Source organism: Juglans microcarpa x Juglans regia, chromosome 6D (assembly GCF_004785595.1).
Source record: "Juglans microcarpa x Juglans regia isolate MS1-56 chromosome 6D, Jm3101_v1.0, whole genome shotgun sequence".
Lineage (NCBI taxonomy): Eukaryota > Viridiplantae > Streptophyta > Magnoliopsida > Fagales > Juglandaceae > Juglans > Juglans microcarpa x Juglans regia.
Window position 1 is genome coordinate 30570367 of NC_054604.1, and position 21595 is coordinate 30591961.

General features: G+C 40.1%; 1 protein-coding gene across 2 annotated transcripts in view; it reads left to right on the forward strand.

Annotated features, from left to right (window-relative positions):
* Positions 1-21595, forward strand: part of LOC121234010 (E4 SUMO-protein ligase PIAL2-like) — a 42202-nt gene that overhangs the window by 16411 nt on the left and 4196 nt on the right. For both annotated transcript variants that reach the window (XM_041129802.1, XM_041129803.1), the window contains one exon: positions 21096-21147. In XM_041129802.1, coding sequence (XP_040985736.1) covers positions 21096-21147 — 52 coding nt within the window. The remainder of the gene's footprint in view (positions 1-21095; positions 21148-21595) is intronic.

The following is a 21595-nucleotide window of genomic DNA, read 5'->3' on the forward strand; positions in this document are numbered from 1 at the left end:
AGATAACCTTGAAGATCTCTTCTTCATCAAAAGGTCTCTCTAAAACACTCACACTCTAAGAGTCAATTGCTTCAAAAGACAAGGCATCAAGCTTCAGCCTCCAAGAAACTGTTTCTAAGAGAAGGGTCTCATAATAGTGCACAATATGATTTTCTAACTCAGGGGAGAAGAAAGCACTTGAGAGCCAGAAAGTAGCGACTCAATAGCGTTGTTGCGCCGATGTGAATTGGCCACTTTATGAAAAAATTTCGTACACTTATCACCTTCTTTCAACCAAAGGGCCCTGGATTTTTGGCGCCATGAAATCTCTTCCGACAACAAAACCCTCTCTAAATTTGCCACAACCGTGCCCTTTCTCAATAACACCTCCTCCGAATTATCTCCCAATATTTCTTTGCCCTCTAACTCCTGCAATTCCTCCAACAACGTTGACTTCTAATCATCGATGTGGTAAAAAACTTCCAAGTTCCACTCCTTTAGGTCTTGTTTCAATACCTTCAACTTGCCTGCAAGAATAAAACTTGGAGTACCAAAAAAATGATACGATGACCACCAAGAACGCACCTTCTCTACAAATCCATCCGATGTTAGCCACATGTTTTCGAACTTGAAATACCGGCGACCCTTGTGAATGCCCCCACAATCTAGTAATATAGGAAAATGATCTGAGTTGATTCGGGCTAACCGTTTCTGACTGACTTCCGGATAGTGGGCTTCCCACGAAGGAGAGACGAGGAATCTATCCAATTTTGACCACACTCGACCATTTGACCAAGTGTATACCCCCTCTACCAGGGGGAGATACATGAGATCCAGATAAAAAATGAACTCAGAGAACTCCTCCATGGCCATAGTGTTCTAATAATGCCCTGATAGCTCGCTTGGAAAGCGAGTAATGTTAAAATCACACCCATGGACCACGGCACATCCCATAGAGAGTATAAGCCCGCTAACTCCTCCCACAACCTTCTTCTCTCCCTATCCACAATAGGACCATAAGAGCTTACAAATGCCCATTCCCATTCGTCAGCAACATTTTTAAAAAAAGTCGCAACTGAGAAATCTCCAATACACTCCTCAATCGCCTCAACCACTCTTCTATCCCAAATTAATAATACTCCGCCTGAGGCTCCCCAAGAGGCTAAATAAGACCAACCCACATACGAGCACCCCATAAACTCCGCACAATTCTTCTATCAATAAAACGCAACTTTATTTCTTGAAAACACACCACATCACCCTTCCACATTCGCAAAAAAGATTTGATACGAAGGCATTTATTGCGATCATTGAGCTCTCGTACATTCCAAGATAAAATCTTAGGCTTCATTTGGACACAGATTGCCCCTCCCTTTCGATCTATCCCTTCTGCCACTCCCTTCCTTTACATCATAATTGATGGAACAAGTTAGCCTTTTAAGTTCCCTATCCCGCTTTGAGGCTGATTTTGAGTGGCTATCTTTAAGTGCCACCAGAAGGGCCTTGAATTGTCCTTCGTAACCTCCAAAAGAGATCCCAATAACAGCTTGTAACTCCTCTACCTTCTTAAACACCCAATTTGACGGACTACTCCCGAGTTTAGAACTGGGAGGAAGTGTACACAGAGGGGTTAAAACGGCCCCCTCTCCACCAGCACTATTATTGTCAAACAAAGCCAATTGCAAGTTTGACTCTGAACTTGAGGCACTAGTTGTAGCAGATTCACTAGATACCACAAAAGATTCAGATAGTCCCATCCCAGCTTCAAAATCACCTCCCACACAAACCCCCAACTTGTTCCCATAAAAAAAAACCCATCTTCAGAGGAGAAAGCCTTCTCAGAGAGCCCAAATCCTTCAAAGGATTCGAAAGCCCACATTCCGGCGTGACTGACGGCACCAAAAAGTCAGTGGGGCCTCCGACCACCACACTCGTCTGCTTCTGTGCAGATTCCGGCGACATCGAGTCCTTCTCGGCACTACATAACCATTTCTCAGAACACTGCCGGCTTGAAACTAAAGCTCTGGAAGCTGCCGATTCACTCTCCAAACCCCCAGACCTCGGCGACAACCTCTGTTCAGACGCCAGCTTCTGTGCACCTTCTGACGAGGAGATGGGTCTCACGGGATTAGTAAAGAAAGAATCCCTGAACTTTGCCGGCACGATCACTGGCATCCTAGAACTTGCCGCGAGTCCGCTACCAACGGCGTCGACCTCTGGACCACCACTGGCGGTGGAGGTTGCGGCCCAATGGACGACGAAGGAGTGACCTTGCTGGACTCCCCGCGTCTCCAAACGGGATTCAGCAGCTGGGCCTGGGCCTGGGCCAGAGGTTGGGCCTGGGTTAGATGCTGGGCCTGGGTCAAAGGTTGGGTCTGGGTCAGAGGCTTGGTGTAACACCCCCTTCTTGTAAGCTAGGAGTGTCACGTACTTTTCATAAAAATAAATCCGGCAAGAGATCTCAAATTTCATAAATGAAATTAGAAAATTTATTTTGTAGAAAAGGTTCAAGAAAATGTCTTCCAAAAATTTAAATGAAATAAACTGAACAAAATTCATGTCATAAAAGCATGTTTTATTTTAGAAAGTCTGAGCAAAAAATTTAATGCTCCTTCTACTCCTGGCCTGCCTGCTCGTATTCATCATCATCACCTGAGTGGTTAAAAACATGAAAACAAACAAAAATGAGTCGAAGACTCAGCAAGGAATCCATCACACGTAAACATACTAAACACAAAGTTTTCATAAAAACTTTCATGCTGAGAGTTTAAAATTCATGACTATTCATACTGATGCTTGTGCTATGCATGACTGTTTTAACTGAATTAACTGACTGATCTGATTTATCTGACTGGCCAACACACAACCCTGTGTGCGAGGTTGTGCACCGATCCCACATCCCGCAGCCGCAAGGGGAGCCGATGATAGTATTTTGGCATACTATGGTGGACCACGATTGAGTTTGTGGCTTGCACATCCACCCTGAAACTGAACTGCATTGGTACCATGCATCTGAATGGCCATCTTATTAACTAATCTGATCTTATCTTTCACTTGAATTTAAGATGGCTTACGTGTCTTATACACATGAGATGCATGACATAATACATACATAATTATAATTTCTGAATCTGAACATGATGCAGAATGAAATGATCTTATGCTATGTTAGATGACATGTTTGCATATGACATGAGTGGTTCATAAATAATGGCTGGAAATGAACTGGCTTGAATACTAATTATCTATAAACTGAACTGTGATGATCCTAAACTTGTGATCAAATTACTTACCTCGCTGCGCTTCTTCTTGAATATCACTTCGTAACTCGACACCTATATGCAATAATAACTATCACTAAATCTGTTTGGAAACAATATTTACTAATATTCTACTAAATTAAAATCACAATCTAAAAGATAGTCAAATAATCTTTTGTTTAACACCAAAATCAATAAATCATGGTATTTAAAATACTTAAATACTAATAGCATATTATAACTTAATAGAATACTTGAGCTATTTTAAAATAAATCATAAAAATCTCAATTCTTAAATAGATTTATTTTCCCATGCTTAACATAATTATTTTATTAAAATCCTATTAAATAGACAAAGGAAATATTAACTAAAATATTAGGCTTAATAGTATACTTTAAATATTTTTCCAATTCTTTAAACATTTTTCTTATAAAATAAGTTTATGACTAATATCTTTATTTAAGAAAAAAAACTCATCTTTAAAATATTAAGCCCAACTCAACCTTAAATAAAATGACTTAATAAAATCCATAATTAACATATACTTAAATGTAAGGTTATAAATGTAATTATCTTTAAAACACTCGTTCAATATACTATGGGAAGTGATTAAAAATGGCATAAAAGTAATGTCCTTCAAACACTTGCACTTAGTGAATTAAACCTAAAAAGTAACTAATACATTCTGTAGAGAAACAGAGGCAACGGGAGAGGCGTGTGAGGTAGAGGACTCACTGAGAAGAGGTATGCGACGGAGATGGGCTGCGCGGCGGTTCTGGCAACAAGCGGTGGTCACGGCAGCGCAACTAGCGGCTTCTCTGTGGTGGTGCGACACTGAGAGAGAGAGAGAGCGTGAGTCGGAGGTGCTCTGTCACACTGAAACGCAGTCGAGAGGGAGAGGAGGCTAGCGGCGTTCGTGGGCTTACCGGGAAGATGTGGGTTCGACGGGAAATAATCGGCCGAAGTTTTCTGTGACGCCTAAGCTGTCCCCGGCGAAGGGTGGCGGCAGAACAACCTGAACTGGCAAGGTTGACGGCACTACTGGTAGAGGGGCTGAGCGTGGGCTGGGCAAAGCTCGAAGTGGTTCTCGGTCTACGGCATGAGGTTTCTTCATGCAGAAGATCTAACCGTATATACATATACATATATATATATATATGTATATAGGTGATAGAGAATGCCAAAAATAAACCCTAGGAAAGAAACGTGCATGTGCAAGGCTGTGCATGAAGTGTATAAATAGACACAGTGACGTGCATGCGGAGGAAATGGATGAAGCCGTGCATGCATGGGAGTGGAGACGTGCGGATGATCACCAACTGAGTTGGTTCTCACGGTTTAAAGCAAACGGGTGGGTCTCGGTTTTGGGAGAACGAGTTTTGGAGTTGGGAGTTGGTTTCCTGATCAATTAGGAGATAAAAAAAATGTAAAAGAGATTAGGGTTATCCAATCAAGAGATAAGAATAAGGTTTATGGGCGGAGATACGGAGAAATAAGATTTTATTTCAAAACAAAACTCTAATGGTTATTCTAAAAAAAATCGAGTCATAATAAAATACCAATACTAAAAATGATAATAATCTTATTAAAATGAATAATAATAATAATAATAATAATAATATAATTATTATATTATCATAATATAATAATTATATTATTATTAATATATTTATATAGCTATATGAAAAAAAATTTACATAACACTTATATTATAGCCTAAACTTAGGATCGGGTTGTTACACTTGGCCTGGGCCAGTGAATTCGAATGGGCCTGTTGCCCCATAAAGCCACGCGAATGGGCCTGTGAACCAACCCGCTGGGCCACATGAAATGGCCTTGGTTGAGGCCAGTCTAATTCCAAATCCTTCCCCTTATAACCCACAACACTCAACCCACTGGAAGGGCCTATTTCCTGACCCAACTCCAGACTCCACTTCAGCCCCTCCTCCACGCACCGTTTCACATGAGCCAAATTAAGTTGCAAAGTACCCACTTGTTTCTCCATATCAGACACTGTATGCAGCAGATTTTCCAAATCCAGCCACGACATGCACCTGCTAGTGCCATTCCCATTAACTTGCTGCGCCTTCACCACTACTGTCCTTTCTGCACAATTTGGCTCTTGTGACAATGCCTCCCTGTACGAAGAGAAAACAAGGTGCCCCTGTCCTTGCCCCTGCGACGGAAATGGCCATGGACAACTTCCTCTGTTATTCCCCCCCAAAATAGAGGATGTATCAGCAAGTTCCTTCAACATACCACCAAAATTCCTCCAACCTACCCCCATTCTCCCTTCCGGTATCACTACTAAACCACGCTTCTTCTCATGACTAAACTCCGAGAAGGAGAAAAAATTCCCATACGCATTGCGCTGTCTCTGCACCACCAACACTTGAGACCCAACTCTTCTCATTTTAAGAAAGACAGAGGAGCCCCCAAAGGCTATACCTTCCTTCACCATGACAGCCAGCCATCCCAATGCTTCTTGATCAATGATAATGTATTTCACAATGCGACAACTACTCTCCATGATTTTCCACCATCTATCATTAACCTTCTTGAACTCAGAGCATTTTTTATCAATGATAACATTCCTAGTCATCCCCATCACGGCACAACAATTCAAAAAAGGCAGAAAAAAGAGAACTAAACACCACAGAGTAATTCCACCAGACGCATAAAATTACTAATGGCAAAAAGAAACAACATTTTTTCTCAAGTGTGCGGAGAGAAAAAGTTTTTTCTGGAATACTTGCGGTGATTTATGTAGTTTTGAATCCATCCTATGTAGTTTTATTAGAACTACATCCTAATCCATAAATATGCAGTGATTTATGTAGTTTTTACGGAGAGTAGGAATGTTATGGAGAGTAGGAATGATAACATTCCTACTCTCCGTGATTTATATGCAGTTTCTGGAAAAAGTTTTTTCTGAAAATCCATCCTTTGAAAGGATTTTAGTTTGGCTTTATGGTCCTGTATAGCCTGGAAGGCAGGTCTGGCTGTAGAGCTTCAAAGTGTTGCTACGTGTAGTGTATGCATGCTATAAACCTGCTGGGATGAGATTTTCAGCTGGTCTGGTCGCATTCTTTTTCAACACTCATGAGTGAAATTGACACTTTGATATACTTATGCTCAACTCTAAAGCGAACAACACATTTTTTTATGTGACCATCCTGCTTAGAAAGATTTTAAAAAATCAGAACTTGTGAGGAACCAGCATTGCTAACCATGGACAGCAGGTATAGAAATTCCAAACTCATAAAAATTCATTTTCCTTGTCATAAAATCACGTTTCATACATCAAATGATGTGCATACCACTATTAACACATTGGGGAGGAATAGATGACTAATTTGTCCACCTCTTTCCTTTGCCCAAAATCTGAGTTCAAAATCTGAGTTCTTGTACTCTTCTAGCTCTAGAATAGAAGCAATATTTTTTTTTAAGTAAAAAAATTTATTGATCCTCATAATTAGGCATACCCCAAGTACACAAGTAGTATACAAGAGAGAAACACCTAATTCCAATCTACAAGCTAGTAAATGCAGCATAAAAATCATTAAAGTTAACCCCCTCCAATACAATAGCCGCCCAAAGTAACAATGTATGGAAAAATAAATCACTAATCCCCCCCCCCCCCCCCCCCCCCCCCCCCCCCCCCCCCCCCCCCCCCCCTCCTCCCAAAAAAAAAAAAAGACCCCCAAAAGAACGTAAGAACGTTCTCTATTTTCAAAACAACGTCCATTCCTCTCATTCCATATGCACCATATAAGACATAATGGCACCATCTTCCAAACAGCCGCTAATTGACGATTGCCCCAAATTCCACTCTAACAAGCCAAGAGATCCACCACCTCCTAGGCATCACCCAGTGATATCCAGCCTAACAAAAATCTCGTCCCCTAAAGCCTTCGCCACATCACAATGGAGAAGAAGATGATCCACTGATTCACCATTCCTTTTACACAAAAAGCACCAATCCATAATAAAAATACCATGCTTCCTCAACCAACCAAAAAAAGCAATCTTGAGAGGCACTTTACTTTTCCAAATGCACTTCCAAGGAAAAACAGTGGATGGATGAGCCGACATAATTTTGTACAGGGATCTTACTGAAAATTTCTTATTCCTAGGATGAATCCACAGCAGTTTATCCTCCCCACCATATTCCAAGTTCAAATGCATACAAGGTGCTGTAAATATTAGATACGTCCTCCACCTCCCAATCCTGAACAGCTCTAATAAACCTCACATTCCATTGCACCAAGCCATTCGAGATGTTCATATAATCAGCAACAGATGCATCACTATTCAATGCAAACCTGTAAAGGGAAGGAAAAACATCCTTTAAAGCAACATCTCCACGCCAAACATCATGCCAAAATCTGACCCTAGTTCCTTTTAATTAAGGTGAATAGATAAAGTGCTCTTAATTAAAGTGATTCTTCCCCCTTTAGACAAATACATCCTTTCCAGCCAGCCAAATATATTCTCAATCTTTTCAATAACACCATCCCATATAGTCTTGGATTTATAAGGGGCCCCCAAAGGAAGGATACTTCATTGGCAAAGATGACACCTTACAACCCAATATTTCAGCCAAATCCCCAATATTATGTACCAAACCAATCGGTACTATTTCAGACATAGACAAATTCACCTTTAGGCCAGAAACAACTTCAAAGCAAGGCAAAAGAGCCCTCAAAGAACAAATCCAATTAGGATCCTGCTCACAAAAAATTAAGGTATCGTCAGTGAAGAGAAGATGAGATACATTTACACTTTCAAATGAAGAACCACCCTAAAGGAAAATTCGAGTTGTATGTCAAAAAAACTTCTCTCCGTACACATGCGAAAAAACACGTAGAGAGGGTGTTTCTTTGTTGATGCCATGGTGTAGGATTTCTTTGGTGGCAGTTAGTGTTAGCATTTCGTTCATTTTAGTTTGTCGTTTGGGTGATCACGATGGTGTCTTGCAGATAAGTTATTATTGATCATAGATTCATAAGTCTTTTGTGTTTAAGAAGGATAGTGCGAAGTGGTGGAGGATAATAGAATGCAGTCGGCGCGTGGTAAAGTATATCTCTGTCGATCATGAAGCTCTTTTGTGGTTGGCTTCAACACGGTGAAGGATTGTGTGGGTTCAGTGGGCTCTTATGAGTTTCTCAGAACTCGTAGGAAAGGGAATCAGGTGCTTCTGGTATAGGGGGGAAAAAATTTCCATGGCAGTTTCTTTTCCATATCGGAGTTTGGCCATGAGAAGAAGCGAGGCTTGATAGTGGTGCTGGGAGGAAAGGGATGGAGGAACTTCGGCGATACCTTAAAAGAGCTTGGCAGAGGTGGCCTGGGATGGTGGAATCAGGTAGGGAAGTCGAAGGAGCTTGGCAGAGGAGGTGGTCCTCCACGGCTGCTCTCATTAGCGTCGATGGTGCATCATGCAACTCCTCGGGTCTTACAGCGAGGTACTCCTAGGGCAGAAGGTGCTACCTCAAGGCACGAAGCTTGCAGAGAAGGCATGCCTGTTAGGTACAAAAGGCTTTCCCATCTTGGCAGAGGCACAAAGCAGAGAGGGGGATGGCATGGAAGTGGGGGGGGCTGAAAGAGGGATGGTTGCTGCAGACTTTGGAGGAGATGGAAAATAGAGTGGAGTGTCTGAGGGAGTATATTACGTTGATAAAACGGTGCATAAAGGGTAAGGGTGTTATGGAGTTGGGCTTGGGCTTGGGCCGGGCGAAAGGGACGGATGATTTAAAGGGGTTTAATGAAGCTAGGCCGTCCAATGGTCATGGGCTGAGGGGTTTAGGCCCAAAAGTCTGGAGGGCCAAGAATCGGGATTTGGCCGATATCTTGATCTCGGGATTCGGTAGCTCCTCCATGGCGCCGATATGTGCCCCGACGGACCCAGTCCCAGTATAGAAACTACCAATGGTCGCCAACGACCTTCTTGGTGGGTTGACACAGTCACATCGGTAGGAGGAGGAGGCTGTTTTTGTAGATCGCGATGTTGGGTTTGTGATTGACAAGGAGTGTAGGGTGTTCTCAAAGAAGCCCAGTTTTTCGACGGTGGAGGTACCCTCGTCGGAACTCGTAACCGGGTGACCAGCCCCTTGTGGGTGGCGAGGCAGTGGGTGGCTTGGGGAGTTCACAACATGCAGTGGCGCGATTGGTACCCTCAGATGGCTTTGAAGAGCAGAAAATAGGTGGTTTTTCAGATGGCGGTGACACAGAGGCTATGCAGTCAGTTGGTTTCTGAGATGGCTTACAGATAGTGGTCTGTGAAACAGGGGGTGATAAAAATGAGCCGGGTAGTCCTACCCCACTTTGTTATTCCACCTATTACCACATCTTCGGATTGGGTGCTGAAAATGGTGGTGGAGTTACAGGGGTTTGTGGGGGTTTCCTGTGAAGGTTATGAAGAGCAATTTAAGGCCCTCTTAGAGCATCCTCATTGGCTTGGCCAAATTTATATTTAAAATTTAGCCAATATCACACTTTTTTACATTTGCTTATTCCATTTAAATTCAATCCTCACATTGGATTATCCATTCACTCTCTATATAATAATAAAATATTATTAATTTAATAATTTTTTATTTAATTTATTTTTCTCACATTTTGTATCTCTACCAATTAAATGTTAATAATAATTATATTCTAATTAAACTAATATTAAAAAAATCATATTTTCAAAAGTCATTTAATGCTAATAATAAAAAATATTTGATTAAACTCATTTAAAATTCTATCTAAATTTCTTAATTACAAACCAAATAGTATTTTTGCTTGGAGTGAGAAATTAATATTTTAATATTTGTTTGGAGTGAGAAATTAGTATTTTAATGTTTGATGAATCAATTGTGGTTCTCTATATTTGGCCAACCACTGTAGCAAAAGTCTAAATTATTTTAGATTTGCCCAATTCAATGCGGGATGTTTTTGACATCAATTATGCAAATTTTAGCCAACCTCCTCATTTGGCCAAGCCAATGAGGATGCTTTTAGTAGCTATTGAAGCAGGTAGACCTTCGGCACTGAAGTAAGCAACTAAAAAAGATAAAGAGTGCTGCAAAGATTGACCTGTTCTATCAATTATGATAATAAGGAAAGTAGTAGTGGGAGGGAAAGGATGAAGGGACAGGGGAGTTGTTTATCTTATAAAGCCTAGAATCTTATCGTGGAATGTAAGGGGGATTATTGATGTAAACAAGCGACTTCGCATTAGATCCCTCATTTGTAGTTGGAACGCTGATATTGTATGTCTTCAAGAGATTAAGTTGGGCTATGCTGACAGAAATATTATTTGAAGCCTATGGTGATGTTCTTATGTGGGGTGGAGTCATTTAGCTTCTTTGGGTACCTCAGGAGGAGTTTTGCTTATGTGGGATATGAGAGTGGTGAAATTAGTAGAGGACTGTATTGGGAATATTTCGGTGGCCGAGTCTTTCAAGAATATTGAGGATGGGTGGAGGTGGGCTCTTGCGGGTGTGTATGGTCCTAATGCAGTTCGAGAAAGGAGCTCTTTGTGGGAAGAACTGGCGGGTATGCATTACTTATGGGACTTACCTTGGGTTCTATGCGGGGACTTTAATGTTGTACGTTTCTCGTGCGAGAGGGAGGCTACTTATTTGATAAGGTCAATGGAAGACTTTTCGGAGCTGATTTTCGAATGGTAGAGGGAGGTCAAGGTTGGACAGATTCTTAGTTTCTACTTCTTGGGAGACACATTATCTGGACAGAAGTCAGAGGAGATTGCCACGGGTATGCTCTGACCATTTTCCCATCTTATTAGATTGTGGGGGCATTCATGGTGGTTGGCGTTATTTCAAATTTGAGAATATGTGGTTGCAAACGGTTGGTTTTGTGGAAAGGGTGAAGGATTGGTAGGCTTCCTATTCTTTTCACGGTACCCCCAGTTTTATTGTGGCTAGTAAACTCAAAGCCCTTAAGTTGGACCTAAAGAAGTGGAACATGGAGGTTTTTAGACACACAGATGAACAAAAAAACCTTCTTTGGAATGAGTTACATTCTTTAGAAGGAGTCCGCGTTGAGAAAGATTGAGGTGGTGTCTGAGTTAGAGAAGGTTTTGTTGTTGGAAGAAATTTGTTGGAGACAAAAATCAAGAATGACATGGTTGAAGGAGGGCGACAAATGTACCAAGTTTTTCCATAAAATGGCAAATTCTCACAGGCGTAATAATGCGATCGAAGTGATCCAATCAGGTAACACAGTGTACCAATCCTCGGCAGATATACAAGACCATGTTGTGAACTATTATGACGATCTTCTCAAAGAGACAGCAGTGTGGCGTCCTAAACTGGAAGGGTTGTTCTTTGATCAGCTGGATGCTTGCGCAACTAGTTGGTTGGAGAGACCATTTGAGGAAGCCGAAGTGCTACAGGTGGTGAGTGGTATGTGCAAAGATAAAGCCCTAGGCCTGGATGGGTTTTCTTTAGCCTTCTTTCAAGAGTGTTGGAACATAGTAAAGGATGACATGATGCGGGTTTTTCATGAATTTTATTTGTGTCATTAGTTTGAGAAGTCCCTTAATGCTACATTCATCACCCTCATCCCGAAGATAGCGGGGGCCATTGAGTTGAAAGATTTTCGTCCTATTAGGTTGGTTGGAGGGATCATAATGCATCTATTTATGATTCTTACTGCAGTAATAATAACCAGGTTGAATGGAATATCATTTTTAAAAGGGATGTCAATGATTGGGAGGTGGATGAAGTTAAGGCTCTGCTGGTTAAACTCTACAGTTCAAAGTTGGTGCTTGAAAGAGAGGATAGTATGGTGTGGATCCCTGCTGGAAATGCTAAGTTTTCAGTCTCATCTTATTACAGATTTTTGTCAAGTCATAGTAGTTGTGTTTTTCCTTGGAAAAGTAAATGGAAAGTGAAAGTTCCCAGTAAGGTTGTTTTTTTTTTTGTTGGGTGGCATCTTTGGTTAAAGTATTGACTACTGATAATCTTAGAAGGAGAGGTCTGTTTATAGTTGATTGGTGTGTCATGTGTAAAAGAGCAGGAGAATCTATAAATCATCTTTTTCTTCACTACGAAGTGTCAAGATTCTTTTGGACTGAGGTTTTGAGTTGGATAGGTTTACATTGGGTAATGCCTAGAGAAGTGCTGCATTTATTGGAAGGGTGGAAGGGTTTGAAGGGCTGTAAGAAGGCGGTGAGAGTTTGGAAGATGATACCTCTTCGTCTTATATGGTGCATATGGATTGAAAGAAATGGGAGATGCTTCGAAGATAAAGAATGCTCATTGGGCGATCTTAGGGATTTTTTCTTGAGTACTTTGAGTTCTTGGGTTAAAGTGTTTGTAATGGAGGATCATTTTCTGCACTTGTTTTAGTTTTCTGGCGTTTAGTTTATTTTCGTTTGTGGAAGTTGTAGGTGTTTCTTTTGTATACATCCTGTGTACTTGGGCTTATGCCTATTTCTTGAGTAAATTATTACTTATAAAAAAAAAAAAAAGTTTGGTTGGTGGGATTTATAAGATCATTTCAAAGGTGTTAGCAAATCGTATGAGCTTGGTGATGGAAAAAATTATCTCCAAATTTCAAAATGCTTTTGTAAGGGGTAGGCAAATTTTGGATTCAGTTTTAATTGCAAATGAGTGTTTGGATGGCCGGTTGAGGGATGACATTCCTGGAGTCCTTTGCAAGCCGGATATGGAAAAGACATATGACTACGTGAGTTGGGATTTTTTGCTTTATATGTTGAGAATATGTGGCTTCGGGGACAGGTGGTGTGGATGGATCAAACATTGTGTTTCGACTGCTTGATTTTCTGTATTAGTTAGTGGTCAACCTTGTGATTTTTTTCACAGTTCGAGGGGTTTGAGACAAAGGGATCCGCTATCTCCTTTTCTCTTTATTGTAGTCATGGAGGCCGAGTCGTATGATGGAGGTTGCTGTTGTTGGGGGGGGGGGGGTTCTTTGCTGGTTTTGCAGTGGGTAATGCAAATATTATGGCTTTATCCATCTCACATTTATTATTTGCGGATGATACTCTAATTTTTTGTGATGCAAACAATGGACAGATTCAAACTTTAAGGGCTGTTCTATTGTGTTTCGAAGCTGTTTTGGGACTTAAATATGAACTTGGGTAAGTCGGAATTGGTCCTGGTGGATGAGGTGGCGAATATCAACCTTCTATCTGAGTTGTTGGGATGCAAAGTGCCTACTCTTCCTATGAAATACCTTGGACTACCCTTGGGAGCCTCTTTTAAAACAAAAAATATTTGGGACGGAGTTGGAGAGAAGGTAGATAGAAGGTTGTCAGGCTGGAAGCGAGACTATCTTTCAAAAGGAGGGAGAGTGACCCTCATTCAAAGTACCATTTCCAATCTTCCCACGTACTTTATTTCCTTTACCGCTGGGGGTGGCTAATCAGATTGAAAAGATATTTAGAGCCTTTTTGTGGGGAGGCATGGGTGAGGAACATAAATTTCATCTTGTGAATTGACAAAAAGTGTGCAGTCCGAAGGATGCGGGAGGTTTGGGGGTGTGTACCTTGATCACTTTTAACAAAGCCCTTCTTGGAAAGTGGTTGTGGAGATTCCAGTTGGAAGGGATTTCATTGTGGAGAATGGTTGAGTTAGATTCTGGTTCGATGAATGGTGTGGAGAGAGAGCTCTATCTTCAGCTTTTCCAGGTGTTTTCAGATTGGCTGGAAATCAGCTGGCCGCTGTCTTAGATGTGTTGTGTCGAGCCAACGGTTCAGAGCATTGGAATATGATCTTTTTAGAAATGCGCAGGATTGGGAAGTCAAGGAGATAGTAGGTTTTTTCAGCTTGCTTTATTCCAAGAGGGTTGGTGGTAATGGGTGTGATAGAATGGTGTGGAAACTTTTGGGGAGTAAAATATTTTCTGTTAAATCCTTCTTTAAGGTGCTGTCAAATTATCAGCCCATTGTGTTTCCATGGAAGGGTATTTGGAGAGTTCATGTGCCTCCCAAAGTTGCTTTTTTTACTTGGATAGTAGCTTCAGGTAAGATTTTGACGGCTGACAACTTAAGGAAACGGGGGATGATTGTCATGGAGTGGTGTTATATGTGCAAGAACAATGGCGAATCGATTGACCATCTTCTTCTACATTGCGAGGTGGCAAGGGAGCTATGGGATGGCATACTTAGTAGAACTGGGCTGTCTTGGGTTATGCCCAAGAGTGGGGCGGAGCTCTTAGCTTGTTGGAATAGGCATCATCATAGCCCTCAACTGGCTGCAACGTGGAGGGTGGTTCCTTTGTGCTTATTATGATATATATGGATGGAAATAAATGAGAGGTGCTTCAACAACAAGGAGAGAGCTAGGGGGAGTTATGGAACTTTTTTGTTCTTTCTTTGTTTCAATGGCTTTCAGTTATAGTTTTAAAGGGAGAGAATGTTCATGAGTTTTTGCTTTCTTTTCAGCTTTCTAGAATGTAACTAGGTGTCTCTTTTGTATATTTCCTGTATACATGGATTTTGCCTAGTTTTGATTAATGAAATTTCTTACTTATCAAAAAAAAAAATGAAGAACCACCCACTGAAAAACCAGACATAAATCGCCCATCCACGGCTGCCTCCAACTTGCTTAACACATCCATAACTAAGGCCTCGTTTGGATACTGTTCTCAACCTATCTCGTCTCATTTCATCTAATCTCATTTCCTTCCCAAACATCACTCAAATACAAACACTTTTAATTTTAAATTTTTAACTTTTTTATCTAATCATTAAGATTTTCCAAACTTAAAAAAAAAACGCAAAAAATAATTCAACTTTTTCAAATCCCAAAACAAAAGTAATATTAAAAAATTATATTTTAACAATATTTTTAACTTTACAATATTTTTATTCAATTTTTTCTCTCATTTTTCAAAATCTAATAAAATATCTTAACTCAAACTATTTCACTACTATTTACAAACCATTTCACTACTATTCAAAGATTTCTCATCTCATCTCAACATCAAAGACAAAGAGAGAGGCAGATAGAGGATCCCCTTATCGCAAGCCACGGGAACTGTTAAAGAAACCCATAGAGGTGCCATTAACCAACATCGAAAATCTAGCAGTGGTGATACAATGATTCTTCCAGTTGCACCACCTCTCCCCAAAACCAAACCTACCAAGGATATACACCAAAAAGTCTCAATTTACATGATCAAAATCCTTCTCCATGTCCAGTTTACAGAGAAAACCAAAAACGTAAGATCTTATTCTACTGTGCAAATGAATAAGATCTTATTCTACTGTCCAAACATTCATTTGCAATGAGAATCGAAGCTAGAATTTGTCTCCTTTAATGAAAGCGTTTTCTGGCTTCGAAATAATCTTTTCCATAATCTTGCTCATACGATTGGCAAGAACCTTAGAAATGATCTTTTGCACTCCACTCAGTAAACTTATGGGACGAAAATCTTTTACCTCCACGAATTTGGCCTTCTTCGGGATAAGAGCTATGAAAGTTGTATTAAGGCTTTTCTCAAATTTCATAAACGAGTGAAATTCGACAAAAACCTTAATAACATCCTCCTTAATAATGTCCCAACAAACTTGGAAAAAAGCCATTGAAAATCTATTAGGTCCTGGCACTTTATCTCTATCCATTCCTCTTAATACATTAAGCACCTATTCCTCATCAAACATTCTCTCCAACCAATCAGCACTCGACTGATCAATTGAATCGAAAGCCAACCCATCAACCTTAGGTCTCCAAGAGTATTGCTCTGTAAGGAGTTTATAAAAAAAACTGTACAATATGATCCTTAATTTCAGATCCGTCCAAAAGAACATTGCCTTCCGAATGTAACACCTTAATAGTATTAAGGCCTTATTTGATTACATAGATGAGATAAGATGAAAGTTAAAATTTGAATAAAATATTGTTATACTATAATTTTTTAAATTATTTTTGTTTTAGGATTTGAAAAAATTGAATTGTTTATTATATTTTGTGTGGCAATTTGAAAAATTTATAATGATTAAATAGGATAAGATGAGATGATTTGTGTAATCAAATGAGGCCTAAATCTTCTATGTGAGTTAGCTACTCTATGAAAAAATCTAGTACACTTGTCCCCTTCCTTCAACCAAAGGGCCCGATATTTTTGTCTCCAAGAAATCTCCTCCATGAGTGTGCGTTTTTCCAGATCAGCCACAACAACATTCTTCCTTTCCTTCTCCTGATCTAAAAGCGCCCCCAACCGACTACTTTTCATCAAAGCTTGAGAGCTCCCCAAAAAGGGACTTCCTTTGGTCATCGGTCTTTCCAAATTCTTCATCATTCTATTTTTCAGATCATCTTCAAAACTTTAAGCTTTTCAGCCAACACAAAACTAGGCGTACAAGAAAATTGATATGACCACCACAATCTCACCTTGTCCACAAATCCATCAGCTTTGAGCTACATATTCTCAAATTTGAAATATCTAACAATCCCTCATGAAGACCCCCACAATCTAACAAAATAGGAAAATGTAACGCCCCAATGGAAGGCCTAAGCCACATGACCTATACTCCCAAAGGACTAGTCAATGATACAATTGGAGCTCCATTGGAACCTTATAAAGAGCAAGAACTTCTCCTTCCCAAGCAATGTGGGATCTCATACACTACCTGCCCTTATCCTTACCATATGAGGGGTATCACAATCTCATCCCTTTAAATTTTTGACGTCCTCATCAGTCAAGTCCATCGTAGGTGACATGGCTCAAGTCTCACATTTCTGGTTAGGATAGACTCTTATTCCATTTATAACGCCCCAATGGAAGATCCAAGCCGCATGACCTATATTTCAAAATGACTAGTCAATGATACAATTGGAGCCCCATTGGAACCTTATAAAGAGTAGGGGTGTAAATTTAAACCGGTAAACCGGAGGACCTGACCGAACCGGACCGGTTGGTCCGGTTTTTGAACCAGTCCGGTCCGGAACCGGTTCTTATATTTTGAAAACCGGCCGGAATCGGTCCGGTTTCGGTTCCGTAGTTTCCGGGACCGGACCGGACCGGTTGAAAAAAAAATATAAAAATTAATTTTATATATTATACAAAATATTATATATATAAGTTTTATATATAATATATAATTCTATATTAATTTTTATATATCATATATGAAATAATTTCATATTATAATTTATAAATTATAACATGAAATGTTAATCTTAAATATGAATATTTATAATTTGTTTGATTATATGTTATTAGTATAATTATATATACGATAATGTTATTATAATTTATAAAATAAAAGTTTAATCTTAAAGATGAAAATTTAATTGATCATATGCTTTAAACATAAAAAATATATATTAAATTATTAATAACATTTTATCATAAGAGGTAACACTTTATTATATATTTTTACATTTTAAAAAAACCGAAAAACCAGACCGGACCGGAAACCGGTAAAACCGGAGATACCGGTTTAGGAGGGTAACCGGGACGTAATCGGTTTTGAAAAATGTAAAACCGGTACATACCGGTTCAGTCCTAAATTTTGTCCAAAACCGGACCGGACCGGAACGGTTACACCCTTAATAAAGAGCAAGAACTTCTTATTCTCATGCAAGGTGGAATTCCATACACAACCTATATTTATCGTTATCATTTGGGGGTATCACAATGTAATGCCCCAATGGAAGGTTCAAACTACATGGCCTATACTCTAAAAAGACTAGTAAATGATACATTTGGAGCTCCATTGGAATTTTATAAAGAGCAAAAACTTTTCCTTCCCAAACAATGTGGAATCTCATTCACTATCTACCATTATCCTTATCATATGAGGTATCACAATCTCTCCACCTTAAATTCCCGAAGTCTTCGTCGGGCCTATCCGTCATAGGTGGTACGACTCAAGTCCCACATTTCTGGTTGTGATAGGTTCTGATACTATTTGTAACGCCCCAATAGAAGACCCAAACCACATGACTTATACTCCTAAAGGACTAGTCAATGATACAATTAGAGCCCTATTGGAACCTTATAAAGAGCAAGAACTTCTCATTCCCAAGTAATGTGAGATCTCATTCACCATCTACTCTTATTCTTATAATATGGGGTATCACAGAAAATGATCCTAACATAATCTTGGAAGTCTCTTTTGGCATAAATTAGAAAAATGGGCCTCCCAAGTTGAAGAAACAAGAAATTTGTTCAACCGTGACCAAACCCTCGCATTCGATCATGTAAATTCCCCTACCAAAGGTAAATCAACCAAATCCAAGTTGAAAATAAGATTAGAAACTTCTACCATAATCGGAGTAATAGTGAATCCCCCAACCTCTCACTCGGAAAACGAGTGATATTAAAAATCCCTCCCAATACACCATGGACCATCCCACCAACTACACAAACCAGGAATCTCCTCCCAAAGAAATCTTTTGTTGCTGTCCACATTAGGGCCATACACACTAGCAGGCGTCCAAATATTCCCCAATATATTTCTCCGCTAGATTAACAGTTCTTGTATCCCACCTCAAAATAATGCCTCCCAATGCCCCTTTAGAGGCAAGGTAGATCCATTCCACATAAAGACATCCCCATGCTTTTATCAATAAACTTCAGCTTGGTTTCTTGAAGATAAATAATGTCAACCTTCCATTTTCTTAATAAATTTTTAACACAAAGGCATTTGCACGGATCATTCAGCCCCTAACGTTCCAAGGTAAAATCTTTGGCTTCATAAATCATTCTTTGCTCATTCCCCTACTTGCGCTTCCTTCCCGAATATCGTAATTAATGGAACAAGCAAGTCTCTTTAATCCCCTTTCTTTTTTTAGCAAAGGATCTTGCCAAGAGAGGCAAACCTGCCTCGATAGCTATAAGAAGAGCTTTAAATTGATCTTCAAAGCCTTCGCAAGACACCCTAACACAATCATGAATTTCATACACGTTCTAGAGAACCAAATCTGACTAGGGGTCTACACAACTTGGGTTCGGAGGCAACGAACATAAGGGACTTGGTTCATCCCTTGCCCTTTCTAGTCCAAAATTAGAACTAATAGCTTCTTCCCCTATCTCTCTACTAGCCAACTGTAAGTCATACTCCTCCAAATCCCCTTCATCCGCCACCTCCATGTCATTTTCAAAGGAACAAAAAACCGTTGAACAATCCTTGTTGGAATCTTCCTGAATAAGCACCCTCTCTCTACCTTAGATAAACATATGCTTCCCATGTCTCCGTTTAAGGGCTACTGAGGTCCACCAGATAAATGGGACTACCCATTTACATTGTCAGAGCTCGGAGAAGCCTCATTCCGAGCAAACACAACATTATCCCTAGCTTTTCCACAGCTATTCACTCAAGGAGGAATGAGAACTTGCTCGGACTAACCACCCAGGGGGTCGTCGGCGATTGGCAACCTATTCTGTGTAGGCCCCGAAGCTTGCGTAGATGGATCTAGAGGAGAAACATCTCTCGAGCCCGAGGGAGACCTGGAAGGGAGTTTGATCTGCCATTCAAAGTCGTGGATTGGGGTGGATGATTCAACCCTTCTTTCTTCAGACCCAGTCCATTGCCACGAATTTCTATTCCTTTATGCCCAACCTTGTTCCTTGTCAGAAGTGTATACACTACTAGGCCCGTTCAGCCCACTACCCAGGCCCATAAGCAAACCCAGGCCCGCATAAACTTTATCCATTAATGCGCTTACCCTCTCCTTCACCCCTGACAACTCTGCCGTCACTGCCATAGCACCCCTTCAACTTATCCTACCATTGAGCAGCCATCGAAATGCCAACCACTACTCTCGCATGTCATCTTGTGCTGACATTTGTCAACATGTAAAGCTTCCACCCTGCTATTAACAACTTCTCCACAATCGCCTTTCTCTCCTTTCGATGGCCATCCAACACCCCTTTCAAAGTTCTTCCTATCGAAAAACTCATTGCTTTCCCCAAGGCCACAACGTACGAGACACCTTTGGGGGGAAAAGTCCCATCCAAAACCGATGAACCTCCAGTCACTCTCCCCCATGTCGATCCAAAGAAGATTTGGGGTGAACTACGTTCACTCTGTTTTCATCTAAGAAAACAGGGGCTTTTGATCTTTCAGTCTTACGAATGCTGTACACGAAGCTTTCCCATCCCTTACCATTCCAACCTTCAGGGACAACCAGGATACCCCTCTTATTCCTGTTCCCAAACTCATACAACTGCAGCAAGCGACCCCTCGAATTGGCACTACATTGGATAATAAGAACACAACTATCTGCTCGTAATTTCCTGAAAAATCCTGCATTCCAAGAAAGTTTGAAACAGTCCTCCACCATCCTGGCACTCATAGAGCCGTCGAACCACTAAGAGAGATAGACTTAATCACCCTTCTGCTCTTTTCAGTGATACGGATGCGATTACCACCCTCCTCCACAAAAGCAAAGGACTTCGATTCCACCCACAACCTCCTAACACCAGTCATCTACCTCAACTTTCTGATAAGAAAAAGAAAAAGAAGCTAGCAAAGAAAAAAGGAATTGGCAAATAGAAACTGAGGAAGAAAGGAAGAAATGAAGAAGGAAAATATAGAGATTTCCGACAAAATGGGTTGAGAAATCAAACAGGAAAGATAATGCAAAGAAACAGGAATATTTAAGAATATTTCTGGTGAGAAGCGCCGGAAATGGAAAAGCACGGGAAGTCATGAGAGAGAGATAGAAAGGCAGAGTTATGGATTATTGTTATCACACCTTTGAGAAATTGTATGAAATAATCATCTACATCACCAAAATAATAGAAACAATAATTACATGTTGACAACCAGGATAGAAATTCATAACAAGATCTTGTTTCCATTATCATTGTATGGACAAAAATTTATTGACATAATTGTAATTGGTCCATCTTGCTTGTCATGACAGCTATACACGTATAAGGACTCCTGTCAAAGGACATTCTTGCAAACATCTTCAAGTGAGTGCTCCGAGCAACTTCAACTCATAATACAAAGAATGTCTGTATGGGGGAATATTAGGGCATTAGATATGTATATAATCTTTTGTATAAAGGCATATCTACACTACCCTTTTCAACATTTAGTATGCTAAATTGTTCTCTTCCCTATCCAGTGCTTCCTTCATGTTGCATTAGGACATTGGGGAACTACTGTCATTTTATGTATTATTACTTGTAAAAAAAACAATTAGCATGCTAAATTGATACTTCAATGCCATGCTGCCCCTTTGTTGGATTTTGGCATTAAAATGGACAGAAAATAACTCACGTGCCAATTACCGACTTACAATGACCTAATTGCTCTTATCTTGGTGATTTTTTATTCTGTGTTTTCCCCTTGGACTGGCATCACCTCAACGCATGTACCAAACATTTTATGCATTTAAATTGATACTTTAATCTCTAG